This window comes from Saimiri boliviensis, chromosome 5 (genome assembly GCF_048565385.1).
Source record: "Saimiri boliviensis isolate mSaiBol1 chromosome 5, mSaiBol1.pri, whole genome shotgun sequence".
Lineage (NCBI taxonomy): Eukaryota > Metazoa > Chordata > Mammalia > Primates > Cebidae > Saimiri > Saimiri boliviensis.
This window is the reverse complement of record NC_133453.1, coordinates 142,520,598-142,533,138: the sequence shown is the minus strand read 5'-3', so window position 1 is coordinate 142,533,138 and position 12,541 is coordinate 142,520,598. Positions and strand designations below refer to the sequence as shown.

At 49.1% G+C, this 12,541-nt stretch overlaps 1 protein-coding gene across 1 annotated transcript in view; it reads left to right on the top strand.

The window, feature by feature from the left end:
- Positions 1 to 1,352: 1,352 nt before the first annotated feature.
- Positions 1,353 to 12,541, top strand: part of IGF1R (insulin like growth factor 1 receptor) — a 313,961-nt gene continuing 302,772 nt past the window's right edge. Inside the window, exon 1 of the mRNA XM_003940530.4 lies at positions 1,353 to 2,514. Within this exon, the coding sequence (XP_003940579.3) occupies positions 2,421 to 2,514 (94 nt within the window). The 5' untranslated portion in view covers positions 1,353 to 2,420. The remainder of the gene's footprint in view (positions 2,515 to 12,541) is intronic.

Below are 12,541 nucleotides of genomic sequence, written 5' to 3'. Positions count from 1 at the left end.
TGTTGGTTTCTAGTCACTCACGTAGCAAAAGAAGCGAGAGGAACGTGCCCGGGAGGACCCGAGACAGGTGCGGGTGGGTTTCCGCAGCGGCCGCCGATCCCGAGTGCAGGCGGGGTGTTCCCCGGTCGGGACCGCGACCAAGGGAGGCTTTCCGGCCCCAGCCTCCACCCCTACTCGGGGCCCCGGGACCGGGACACGCCCCCCGAGCTTCGGGGCCCTGCGGCCCCGCAGCGTGCACGCGCCGCGGCCTCTCCCCGCCGCCGCCCACGTGGTGGAGCCCTGAGCAGCGCGAGGCCGCAGGGAGCGCTCGGGGTGGGCCGCGGGTCTGGCAGGCACTGCCGGCGCGACCCAGCCGAGTCGGCCCCCAGCCTGGGCCCCCACATTTCCTCCCCCGGAGGGAGGGAGGCGACTCTCCGCGGGCTGCCCTCCCCAGCGGCCGCCGCGCCCTCTGGCGGCCGCCGCGGGCACGCGCCCGGGGCACGCGGGGCCGCCCGTCTGGGCCCCTCCTTCCGGGGCGCCGGGCCCGCGAGGGGCGGCGGGGTCCTCTCTCCTCGTGCCCCCCCCCAACCCCGGACTGAGCCACACGGGCCGCGCCCTTTCTCCTCCGCTCCCCGCGAGCCCCGAAACTCCAAGCTCCCCGGTCGCGACGCCGCGGGCGTCCCAGCTTGGTGTGAAAGTGCTCGGCGTAGTAGCCTGGGGGTCCCCTTTCTCCCAGGCGCGCCCCTCCCGCCAAGTTCGGGCTTTCCAGCACGCAGCAAAAAAAAAAAAAAAAGCCGCATGCTCGCACTTATTTATTTATTTTGCAACAGCTGCAAGAAACAATGAAGCTTTTCAAGAACCAGGGAATCGCGCTTTCCAGCCGCGCTGTTGTTGTTTTCAATGAACCTCTCCCAGCCCCGCACTCCCCGCCCACGTCCCCTCCCCTGCCCAGCCCCAGCCCCAGCCCCAGCCCCAGCCCCAGCCCCAGCCCCAGCCCAACCTTCCCCCGCCCATCCGTCCCGGCCCCGCCAAGCCCGGGCCGGCGCCGGGGGCTTTGTTTTTGGAATCGGGCTGGAGGGGAGGGCGCGTGCGGGGTAGCCGGCGCAGTGCGGTGGGGGCGGGAGCGGGTGGGCGCGCGCGCTTGTCTGTGTGTGCGCGCGCGGGAGCCGGCGGGGCGGGAGGTGGGGGCGGCGCCTCACAGTCTCGCGCCCCACGCCCGGGCTCCGCTCCGCACGTCTCGGAGATCCCGGGCTCCGGCTCTTGGCGCGCGCCGGCCTGGGCCAGGCTCTCGGCGCGGCGCGGCGCGGCTGCGGCAGTGGCCGCTTGAGTGTGCGAGCGGGCGCGTGTGCGCGACCCCGGGCGCGCGCGCGAGCCCCCAGTGTGTGGCGGCGGCGGCGGCGGCGCGGCGAGGCGAGGCTGGGGCTCTTGTTTACCAGCCTCAACTCCGCTGAGCGGAAAAAAACGGGGAAAAAACCTGACGAGGAGCGAGCGCACCGGGCGAACTCGAGACAGGCGGGCGAGCGAGAGGGACGCCGCCGGCTAGCCTGCCCGCGGCCGGCGCTCGCAGACCCTCAGCCCCGCTCCCCGGACGCCCCCGCGCCCTCCACGCCCCTCCCGCGCGGGGGCAGCTCCACGGCGCGCCTCGCCTCGGCCGTGACCTTCAGCGAGCCGGAGCCCCCGCGCCGAGCAGGCGGCGGCGGGCGGGGGCCGGGCGGGGGCCCGCGCGGGGCGGACGGCGGCGCGGAGCGGGGCGGCGCGGCGGGAGTGCTGAGCGCGGCGCGGCCGGCCCGCCGCTTTGTGTGTGTCCTGGATTTGGGAAGGAGCTCGCGGCGGCGGCGGCGGCGCTGAGGGAGGAGGCGGCGGCGGCGCTGAGGGAGGAGGCGGCGGCGAGCGGAGCCCGGAGGAGGAGCAGGAGGAGGAGGGGGAGCCGCTCATTCATTTTGACTCCGCGTTTCTGCCCCTCCGTGGCCTCGCCTGCGACCCGGACTTCGGGGCGGTCCAGCGAACTGCGTCGCGCCCTCCCGCCGCCGAGGCTCGGGCGTCCAGCCGCCTCCCGCGCGGCCAGGGCAGGGCTTGTTTTCCTCAGCGAGGCGCATTTGGGCTTTTCCCCCTTTCTTTGCGTTTTCTCCGCTTCCTGCCTCTCCGGGCTTGAAAATGAACGCCGCCGACGCCAGCTGCCCGCCCCGCCGCGCCGCGGGTTCTCGGCTTCGCCCAGCCCTGGGCTGCTGCCGGCGCTGAGGGGCCGCCCCGCCGCGCACCTCCCGCCCCGCCGCGCACCCGGAGGGCCCCCGCGCCGCCGCCTTCGGACTATTGTTTCCTTCGCCCTTGCTTTTCGAGGGGGAGCGGAGACTTTGAGACTTGTTTCCGTCTCGTTCTTTTCCCATTCCCCCCCCCTTTTTTTTTTTTTTTGAGAAAGGGGAATTTCGTTCCATATAAAAGGAATGAAGTCTAGTTCCGGAGGAGGGTCCCCGACCTCGCTCTGGGGGCTGCTGTTTCTCTCCACCGTGCTCGTGCTCTGGCCGACGAGTGGAGAAAGTGAGTATGTGCCCGCCGCCCGCGGCCACTGCGGGAACTTTTCTTCCGAGGGGCTGCGTCTTGTTTGCGAAACCCGAGTTGCCACTGTCGCAGCTGTCGGGCCCCCGGACTCGGGAGCGGCGGGGCGGGGCGCGGCGCGGACAGAGCCGTGAGGGAGGCTGCGGCGGACCCGGGACCCGGGCTCCTTCGTCGGGAGCCCCGCGGGTCCTGGCTCCGCTCATCCCCGCAGAGGAAGGGCCGCGGAGGCTTTCTGTGTTGATGTCCCGGCAGCCCTGTCCTTCCACCAGGCGCCAGGACTCGGTGGGGAAGTTGGTGTCGGGGCGGGCTCCGCGAGTCCCCGGGCCCCGCCACCCGCACCTCGCCTTTCCCGGGCGCGCGAGCTCCTCGGTACACAGCGCTGACCGGGTGCAGCGCGCAGGCAGCGGGGACAGCACCCTGGGCCGAACCGCGTCCTCGTTGCCGGGGCTGACCCGGGGGTGGGGCACGGAGAGCCGCCGGGCCGCGGGGTGCGAGTTGCCCTCGGAGGTGGGGGGAGGTGCTCTGTGGAGAGGCCCCGAAGTCCCAGGACCTTCTCCAAGCGCCCGGCGCCGCCTCTCATCGCGTACGTCCTTTGCCCCTCGGGCTCCTCGGGTTCCTGGCTTTGCCGGTTACTTTGCCTCGCCACTCGGCGGGTTACCTGCTCCTGGCGTCCCGGGGCTGGGCGGTGGGGTGAGGGGAAACGCTCTCTGGGCAGCCCCCTGGGAAATGCGAGGCCACTGGGTCCCCAGTTTAGAGAGCTCCGGTATGGTTCCTCAGTTTCTCCCGGGCCGGGGGATGGACGGGTGTTAGGGGCGCATCCGAGTGTGGGTTGGTGGGTGTGTAGTCCTAGGCGACGTGCATTCCGACACACGTGCTAGGAGCGCGGGGTGTTGCGGCCGCCGCACGGGGACACCTAGACGCCCGAACCTGGTGAGAGGTGCGGTGCGCTGTTGTTTCAGGAGCGCCAGGGTTTGCTGCGGCGGGGAGAGGGTGTTTTGTTTTGGCGAGCGCGAAGCCTTGGCCTTGGTTTTGTTGTGGCCGGCGTCGTGTCGCCCACCTTCCTGCCCCCGCACTTCCTTTGTACGGAGTTAATAAGCACTATAGCCCCACACTCGCTGTCTTTTGCAATCTGGTTGCTTTTGTTTTAATGGTGTCGGGTGGGGGTAGGTAGGGAAGCGCGGGGATTCAGGGAGTGAGAACTCCCCGCACGGTGTGAGGCGGGAGGAGGTGGGGGTTTTACTTTTCTCAAAAAAATGTAAAGTGTGGCTTCCTGGTACATTCAAGATGGTAGGGTAATTTGAACACGATTAAAAGTTTAAATGTCGCAGAACGGGGACTGGGAACGGTGAGGGCGTGTTGGTGAGTAACGGTTGCAGAGGGTATGCAGGTGGTGCCAATTAACTTTGAAAAAGTCACGACTGAGCCTTCAAGTGAGGGGGAGAGAAGTAGGAGGCAGCGGGGGTTGTCTGGCCCCATCACTGGGGCAATTCGGAAAGGCTGTTTCTATAAACAAATCCTTAAACGCCTCGAAAGAAATGAATCCGCGATGGAACCAGAGCAGATCGTGGTTCGCGTGTTTACTGCAGAGTGGGACAAGGACCGGGGCCGGAGCGTACACAGATCTGGACTCTCCTGCTCTTTGTTTTCTAAACTTTCAGCAGACTCCATTGGGCGAAAGCCTTCCGGCTCCCTTTACTAAGGCGTTTAGTTTTGGTGGTGTTTGGAGGGACAAAGGAGGGCTTTTATCTTTAAAAGATAAGTATGGGTTAGAAGACACTGGAGAAATCCATTTTATTATGGTATGCAGTTGAACTGTATAGTTTCTCTGGTGTTGTGTTTTTAATGTTTTGAAATTCAAAATAGCAGGGGTGGCCTTTTCCAACGCAGAAGTCGGGCATTTTAAAATAGGCTGTCTTTGTTTTGGAGCGTTCTTGAAGGATATTATTCGTAAAAGACGGCGATTTTTGAGAACACAGGAGGGGAGGGGTTGTTTTAACATTATGTTTTTACTCCATGATGCCAAAGCTTCCCCCAGGGATCCCTTTACAGTGGTTAGTTTCTTGAAACCTGATGGGTGGGCAGAAGGTACCCCAAATCTCAATGATGGTTTGCTGAAGTCTTGACTCATTACCTGCCTCTCCCTCCATCTCTGAGATGTGGAGGATTAAAAGCTATGCCTGTGAACGTGCGTTCAGTTTTTAGCTGGGAAGGTGCTAGACCACTTAATTCTGATAGAAACAAGCTGCCTAACCCTATCAGGAGGGCATTCTTTCAGCTGTTGTCGGGTATAGAAATAAAGACGGGGCGGTGTTGGTTCAGTTGCAGGCATTTTGCTGGCGTATTGAGAGACTAGAGATTGCTGTAGAAAGAGTGTGTTGTTAAGCTTAGAAAACTTAGTTTTTGCAGCAGAGGCAGTCATATGGATGGATGTGTTTTGTGTCACCGTAATGCGAACAGAGCTTCTAAATAAAGGAGGTTTAGACGTTCTGAGTGCTAGCCAGATAATCTGATGACTATTTTCTTTTTAAAAAGTCAGCATGCACTTTACATTTATTGTCGGCCATCTCCTTAAAAGGATTCAGTCATCTTTCTACCCCAGGCATCCTATTGTCAGAGAAATGTAGATATGTGACATGTTGGTGTTTAAAGAAGTTAGTGTTTTAGTACCAGAAGGAGAACCCAGAAAAAGAACTTTTGGAAGAACCTAAAAAGCAAATTATAGTTTAGATTCTCTAGAGAGCCGTGACAAGTAAACGGTATTTTGTGGAAGGTGGGTGGGGTTTGGGTCAGAATTTGAAATTTAAAAGGTTACGTGTTTGATTTGTCGAAAAGATTAGAAAACCCCAACTCTAAGAAATATGCCAAGGTTGAATAGATGAACCTTAAAAATATCACAAAAAGCGAAAGAAGTCAGTTGTGAAAGACCACATATGGTATGATCCCGTTTATGTGAGATGTTCAGAATAAGCAAATTCATAGAGGCAGAAAGTAGAGGAGCAGTTGCCAGGGGCTGGGGGGCGATGGGATGGGTAGTGACTGGCAGTGGGCATAGGATTTCTTTTTGGGGTGATGAAAATTTGTTCTAAAATTAGTTTGTGGTGATGGTTGCACAGCTCTGAAGATACTTAAAACCATTGAATTATATACTTTAAATCGGGGACTTTAATGGTATGTGAATTATATCTCAATAAACTTTTTTTTTTAAAGAAATGTGCTAAGGTTGAAAATAACTTGTTATGCTACCTTAAATTACATTACAATTATGTAGTATATTTGGCAGACTGGTCTCTTTCTTTTCATTTATAAGTTTTTCAGATCTGAGAGTTGCAGCAATACAACAAACTGATAATTGAAGCTTAGCAGCAGGGATTCAATGCTGTGGTAGAAATGGGCAAGCAGGAAAAAAAAACAATCTTGGTTCTGCGTAGCTTCAGTTAGGGATTGAGGAGCTGGATTTAAAAAACACATGCTAGTGGAAGGCAGATTTTTGACAATAGAAACCTCAACCGAATTTGAAATGATGGTTTTTTTCAAGACAGAGTTTAGGAGCTGGGAGTCTGAATGGTTGTATTTCCAGTTTTATTAGGTATGTTTTCCAACAAAGAAATAAATTGCTGTTTCAAGATGTTTTAAACACTTTTTTGATACGCCATGTTGACCACAAGTGGTAATAAGGACTGAGGATAAACAGTTCATTTTAATGCAGTGTTGCTGTTTCTTATCTTTGTTGTTTGTTTGTTACATAGTTCCAGGGTCTGAGCAGGAGAAAGTCTTTTTAGGATACAGTGTTTCAACTATACAGTGATTTTTATACGATTAAAATTCCTTACAGAACAAAAGATTTTAAAATATGGCAAAGATGTTTTTGTTTTGAAAGTGTGTACATTTATCCAAATTTACCCTCGCCTTTCAGTAGGAAGAGACCTAGAGAATAATTGTTTACATTTGCTTTTGGTCTTTGTCTAAGGCTTAGTTTACTAGTAAAAATGTTTCCTGCCCTTCCTATTGTTGCAAGATCAGGGCAGTAATGAAAATCAACTGTATCATTTTCACTTGTTGCCTTAGAGTTTTTGCCAAGAGGAGCCCTCAAGGGATGGTGGTTTCCTTTTGAACCTGGTTTCATTTGTTTTGTAAGAATGTGCTGTAAGAAGCAACTGAATTCAGCCAGCACTTATTATGTACCTACTGTATGAAAGCTGACCTTGAGCTTGTTAGTGCATGAGCTTGCAAAGTCTTGCGTGAAATCAAGTTTCTTGAAAATTCAGGGTTTTTTTCCCCCTAGACTCAGTATAGGATGAAGTTTTCAAGTACACAGTGGGCAGCGTTTTAAAGGTTCTTCAAAAAATATTTCTGTAGATTTAAGACTTAAAGTAAACTAGTTTTGTTCATCCAGAAGCCTTTGCCATACCATTTTTTTTTTTTTTTTTTTTTGGCCTCTGGTGCTTTCCCTTACGTTGGAGTGTGATGATAGACCATGACATATAGGTGATGTTAACCCATCTTGACTGGCAGCACTGCCTGCTTTATAACATTGGATTTGGCAGCTGATATTTTAAAAGTACAGTGTTGTAGTTCCCTTTTTCCAAAAATGAGGAGTCACAGGTGTACACATGAACATTGCATGGCATGTTTCGAGTTGTAAGAAAGATGGGACTTACTTCAGAAGTTTTGTGGGTTACATATTGCTTTAGTTAGCTTTCTAGAAATCAGGAAGCTAATCATAATTTCAGGGCATTTTATAATTTATAAATAACTTGGTGTTTTAATTTAAAAGCATGAGGGAGTAAGAATGAGGAGACAAATCCTGAAAGTTTTTGTTTTTTTAATCGTAAAGCATACAAGATGTATTTCTTTCTAGGTTGTGATTTTTTCCAATTTGTTTCCAAAACTCATTTAAAAATCAAACCTGGTTCATGGAAGAGATATTTGCACCTGTGGGCGAACTTGCTTTGAACTGCTTTTCTTAGCCAACTTATGAAAGGTGCTATCTGAGTCCAGGAGATGAGATTTTCTCAATTGTACTAAATATGTAATAGTTGCATACATGCTAGGGATATGGTTTCTTGATTTCACTGTCTGAGATGTTCAGAAGGAAAATTCTGAACACTTTAAAGACAGCAAAGTGCTTCATAAGTGATTCTCTCGGAGTCCTCCTAGAAAATGGTGTTTAGCATCCGCTTAGCAAGAGGAAGTTTTCCAGTTATTTGTAAAGATGTAGTATGGCTTTAACGGGGCGGTGGGGTAGGGGTGGGGGTGGGAGAGGGCAACAGTCCCAGTGTTTGTGGACATTGCGACCTGTTGACATTTGGGAAATGTAACTGACTTACACTATTTGAAAAGATTAAAACTCTGAAATATGTACACATGCCCTCATGCCTGAACCTCCACCCCCAGGGATCTGGAAAATATTGATTTGTGCTGAGGAGGAAACGTAGATTTGGTGTATAAAATGGTTAATAAACAAAGGATCTTTAAAACCAGTTAGATTGTTATCTCAAGAGACACATACTTCCTTGGTATGATGTTTTCTTTTGTTAAATTGCTTTGATTTTAAGTATTAATAATACCTTTGATTTTGAGACTTTTGGACTTTCGAAAACTAAGTTTTTAAATGGTCATTTTTACTTGTTTTAAAGTCCCAGATAGCATTTTTAAAGATTTCTCTCCCTTTTTTCTCTGATTTGGCTTTACTTGTTTTATTAAATTAATTTTGAAATCTTAAGGAAATATTGATATTTCCTTATTTGAACTGAGAAATAGTTGTTTTCCGTCCCTCTTTTCTTACTTAGTAAATACATGTTGAGTACTTACTGGATTCAGTTCTTTAGGTTTAGAAATTATTTGATACTGCACAATACCTTACCATAAGTTTTTAAAGATACCAGTCAAACCATAGATGTTACTGCCATGTTTTTTTAAAAAAAGAAACTAGTGAGCAAGTTTAAATTTTTTCTTTCTCCTTCCCTGGACTACAAGATTTTCTTTTCTTTTTTTTTTTTTTGAGACAGGCTCTTACTCTGTTCACTCAGGCTGGAATGCAGTGGTGTGATCACTGTTGGCTGCACCCTTGACCTCCCAGGCACAAGTGATTCTCCCAAGTAGCTGGGACTAGAGGTGTGCGCCACCATGCCTGGCTCAGTTTTTGTATTTTTAGTACAGACGAGGTTTTGCTATGTTGCTCAGGCTGGACTTGATCGACCCACCCCCACCTCAGCCTCCCAGAGGGCTGGAATCACCTGTGTGAGCCACTGCGCCCAGCCTACGAGAATTTTTAAACTTAAAGGTTGCTCTTCTGATTTCACTGGAATACAACAGAAAGTAGTTTCTTTATGGTGAGAGACGAACACCTACAATTGAAGTAGCTTTTATAGTGTGTTTTTGCTATCGTTTATGACTGGGAAAAGTAAGTAGGAATGCAGGGATTGCCTTTTTCTCCTGTTTACATTCAACTTCGTTAATGCTGCTGAAGGCTTAGTTTGTAAGTTGTTGGGCCATGTATCCATGGAGCTCATTGACTTTGTGCCGCCCGGAAGCTGATGGTCTTGAAGCCCTCACATTCTTTGGAGTAGTGGGGTGGCTGGCTAGCCACATGAGGAGGATGTGTACACCTGTGGATGGGGCCATCACATACTGCAGGGATAGCTGGACCTACCTTACTGCTTACTTGGCTGGGTGCAGCAGCTCACACCCGTAACCCCAGCAGTTTGGGAGGCTGAGGTGGGCAGATCACTTGAGGTCAGGAGTTAAAGACCAGACTGATCAACATGGTGAAACCCTGTCTCTACTAAAAATAAAAAAATTAGCTGGGCATGGTGGCCTGTGACTGTAATCCCAGCCACTTGGGAGGCTGAGGCAGGAGAATTGCTGAAACCTGGGAGGTAGAGTTTGCGGTGAGCTGAGATGGTACGCTACTGCACTCCAGCCCGGGTGACAGAGCGAGATCCAACGCACATATACACACACAGAAATATAAAGAAATAAGCCAGGCGCGGTGGCTCAAGCCTGTAATCCCAGCACTTCAGGAGGCCGAGGCGGGTGGATCACGAGGTCAAGAGATGGAGACCATCCTGGTCAACATGGTGAAACCCCGTCTCTACTAAAAATACAAAAAATTAGCTGGGCATGGTGGCGTGTGCCTGTAATCCCAGCTACTCAGGAGGCTGAGGCAGGAGAATTGCCTGAACCCAGGAGGCGGAGGTTGCGGTGAGCCGAGATCGCGCCATTGCACTCCAGCCTGGGCAACAAAAGCGAAACTCCGTCTCAAAAAAAATAAATAAATAAATAAAAAATAAATAAATAAAATAAATTGCTCACCTGGTCATAGTTTGGAAAACATTTTTTTTTTTTAAAGCATATTTTAAAGACTTTAGAAAGTACTTACTAATCCAGAAAGTTCTTGGTGGGAGGAGTTTGAAACTTTGTTTTGTCTCACTCCTCTGTTAGCCCTCTTAATACCACAGGTCTCTACTTAAGTAAGAGTTACATAACAAATGCCATTTGTTCAAGATTGTGTATCTCCGTCCATTCATCTGTTGTCTAAATTCTGAGAGTTTGAAGTACGGTGGTGGTGTTTTGTATACTTTTCTTCAGCCATTTTCTTTTGAACATGGCACTAGCATTCCTTAAACTGGTTTTTGGAATTGTCAAGTTAAAAATCAATACCGCTTTAAAAATTACTGTTGACATGGGAGAACAAATAGGTTTTGATAGTTTTAGAGCATAAATATTTTATAGAGCAGAACTTTAAAAATAAAAATTTCCTGATATATTTTGACTTTACTTTCAGCTTGTCCTCTGCTGTAAAAAATAGTCGTGGTTAGTCTCTAAAAAGTTGGTTATTGGCAATATGTGCTTGATTATGTAAATGAGACATCACCAATTTCAGTCAGCCAAAGTTTAGTCAATAGAATGTTAAAGAGCAGAAGTCTAATGGTAATTAGGGAGAGATTAATTTATGTATAACAGTTTTTCAGTTTTTCCCCAATTCAAAGTATCTTAGTGACCTTTGATAACTTCCTGGAAAAAGTAGGAAGCATGGAGAGAAACTCCAGGTAGGAACCCATGATCCAGTTGACCACATCAGCTTACAAAGTGTTTTCTAAGTCATTAGATACTAATTCTGTCTAGATTGTAAAATCCCCCTCAGTTGTGTCCATATTTGTCTGTGTCCTTTTGTATTCTCTCCAGCTAATTTCCCTGAGTCTCATTGTAGTGGGATAACACACAAGCTTACAGACTTTAAAGAGAAGCACAGATTGCAATGAAAACAAATGAACACAGAGACGAGCAGCAGCAGAGGGAGATCTGCTGTTAGGTTTCTCTGAGTTCTGTCGTCTGATTTCTGTGGATAATGAGTTCACTGCTTATGTTAGGTCACAACAAGATATGTAGTCATAGGAACTTTTGTTGTGGTAGCTTTCTTGGTCAGGTGATATAGTTGGGATTTTCTTTCTCACATGCAGCTCTCTAAAGTTTTCAGCAACATAGATTGGCTCACGATGGAATTTGTGGTTCAATTTCAGTTCTGCAGCCTGTCCATTTCTGGGGAGACTGGTTAATTGAATGTTTCCTTTCTATCTCACCGAGTCACTTGAAGTTGCTCAGATTCACCCCATTCCTGGCTCTAGCCTGGCCTAGTCCAGACCTGCACTGATTCTGACTACATGCTGAGTTGGCCTCTGAACCAGTTCCTGTACCACCCAGTTGGTTTGATGGACTTGCCAGCTCCAAATTCTCAGAATGTGCCTCTTGTGGTCCTAGAACCAAGTCCAAGGTCCTTAGAATCAAGTAATGAAACAGGTCCTTAGTAATCCTTTGCTGTAGGGATCCAGTGTTAGTTCCTGGTACTCCCCAGCATCTGGGCTTTAACTTAATGGAAAGTAAGCCATGCTGTTCCTGTCTCGAAGTTTTTGCTTCTGCTATTTCCATTCCATAGCTGGGAATATTTACCCTCTTCACTACTCTGGTGCTTCTCCTTCCATCCTCAATAGTGAATAGCAGAAAGTGCCACTTAAGAGCAAAGAAAGGTCAGCATAACTTTAGTTTCTTTTAATCTTTTTGAGTCTGAATAGAAATGTGGAGACTTAAAAATATTTGGGAGGAGACGTTTTTCCTTTTCTCACCAAAATGGAGACATTTTCTAATATGTTTAGAAAACCAAAGTCAGAAAAATTGTGAGGAAATCGGTTTTTGAAAAATTAATCTCCCAAGTTTCAGGTGGATCTGTAAAATAGAGACAAGATTATAACTTTCTAAAGGCAGCACACTAAGGTGATTCCCCCATATACCTCTTCTGTGGTTTTCATAGGTCTGAGATGCCATCCTTACGTTTCCAATTCAAATTCCTTCTCCTTCCTGAAGGTTTTTGGGATTTCTCTAACTTGTGTAGATCTACTTACCCGTGACTCCTTTTGAGTTCATAACCATGGCTTTGCTGGTTGACAGTGATTGTTTTGTCTTATTCCTTGCCTATAATTTTATGAGGACTGTGAAGCCAAAGTGGCTGGTTTGAATCTCAGCTCTTCGGTAGCTAAGCTCTAAGGCAAATTATTTAATCCTCTTTTGCCTCAGTTTCCCCATCTGTGAAAGTATAATTTTAGTAGAACCTACTTTAAATATTCACAAAAATCAAACGAATTTATATGCATGCCAAGTGCTTAGAACAGATACCCGGCACCTAGCATTTAAGCCCTCAAGACATCAGCTGCTGCTGCTCTTACGGATGTGACATCCTTGAACTGAGATGTTCTTTGGATAGAAATATAGGTCAGACTTGATGTTTGATTGCCCTTGTCATTTAAATATGGTATAGAGCTTGGCACATAGGTGCTCAATAAATGTATAATAAAACCTTATTTTGCTAAGGTGCTTATTTACAAGATGGCATATTGCTTATTAAACAGTTGTGGTTTTTTCTTTTTTTTTTTTTTAGTAAACAGTAGCCCCTGCAGTTTGCCTTCCATTTCAGAGATCTGTTTATTACACTTTCTCCCTTCATCTTGTCATTTGT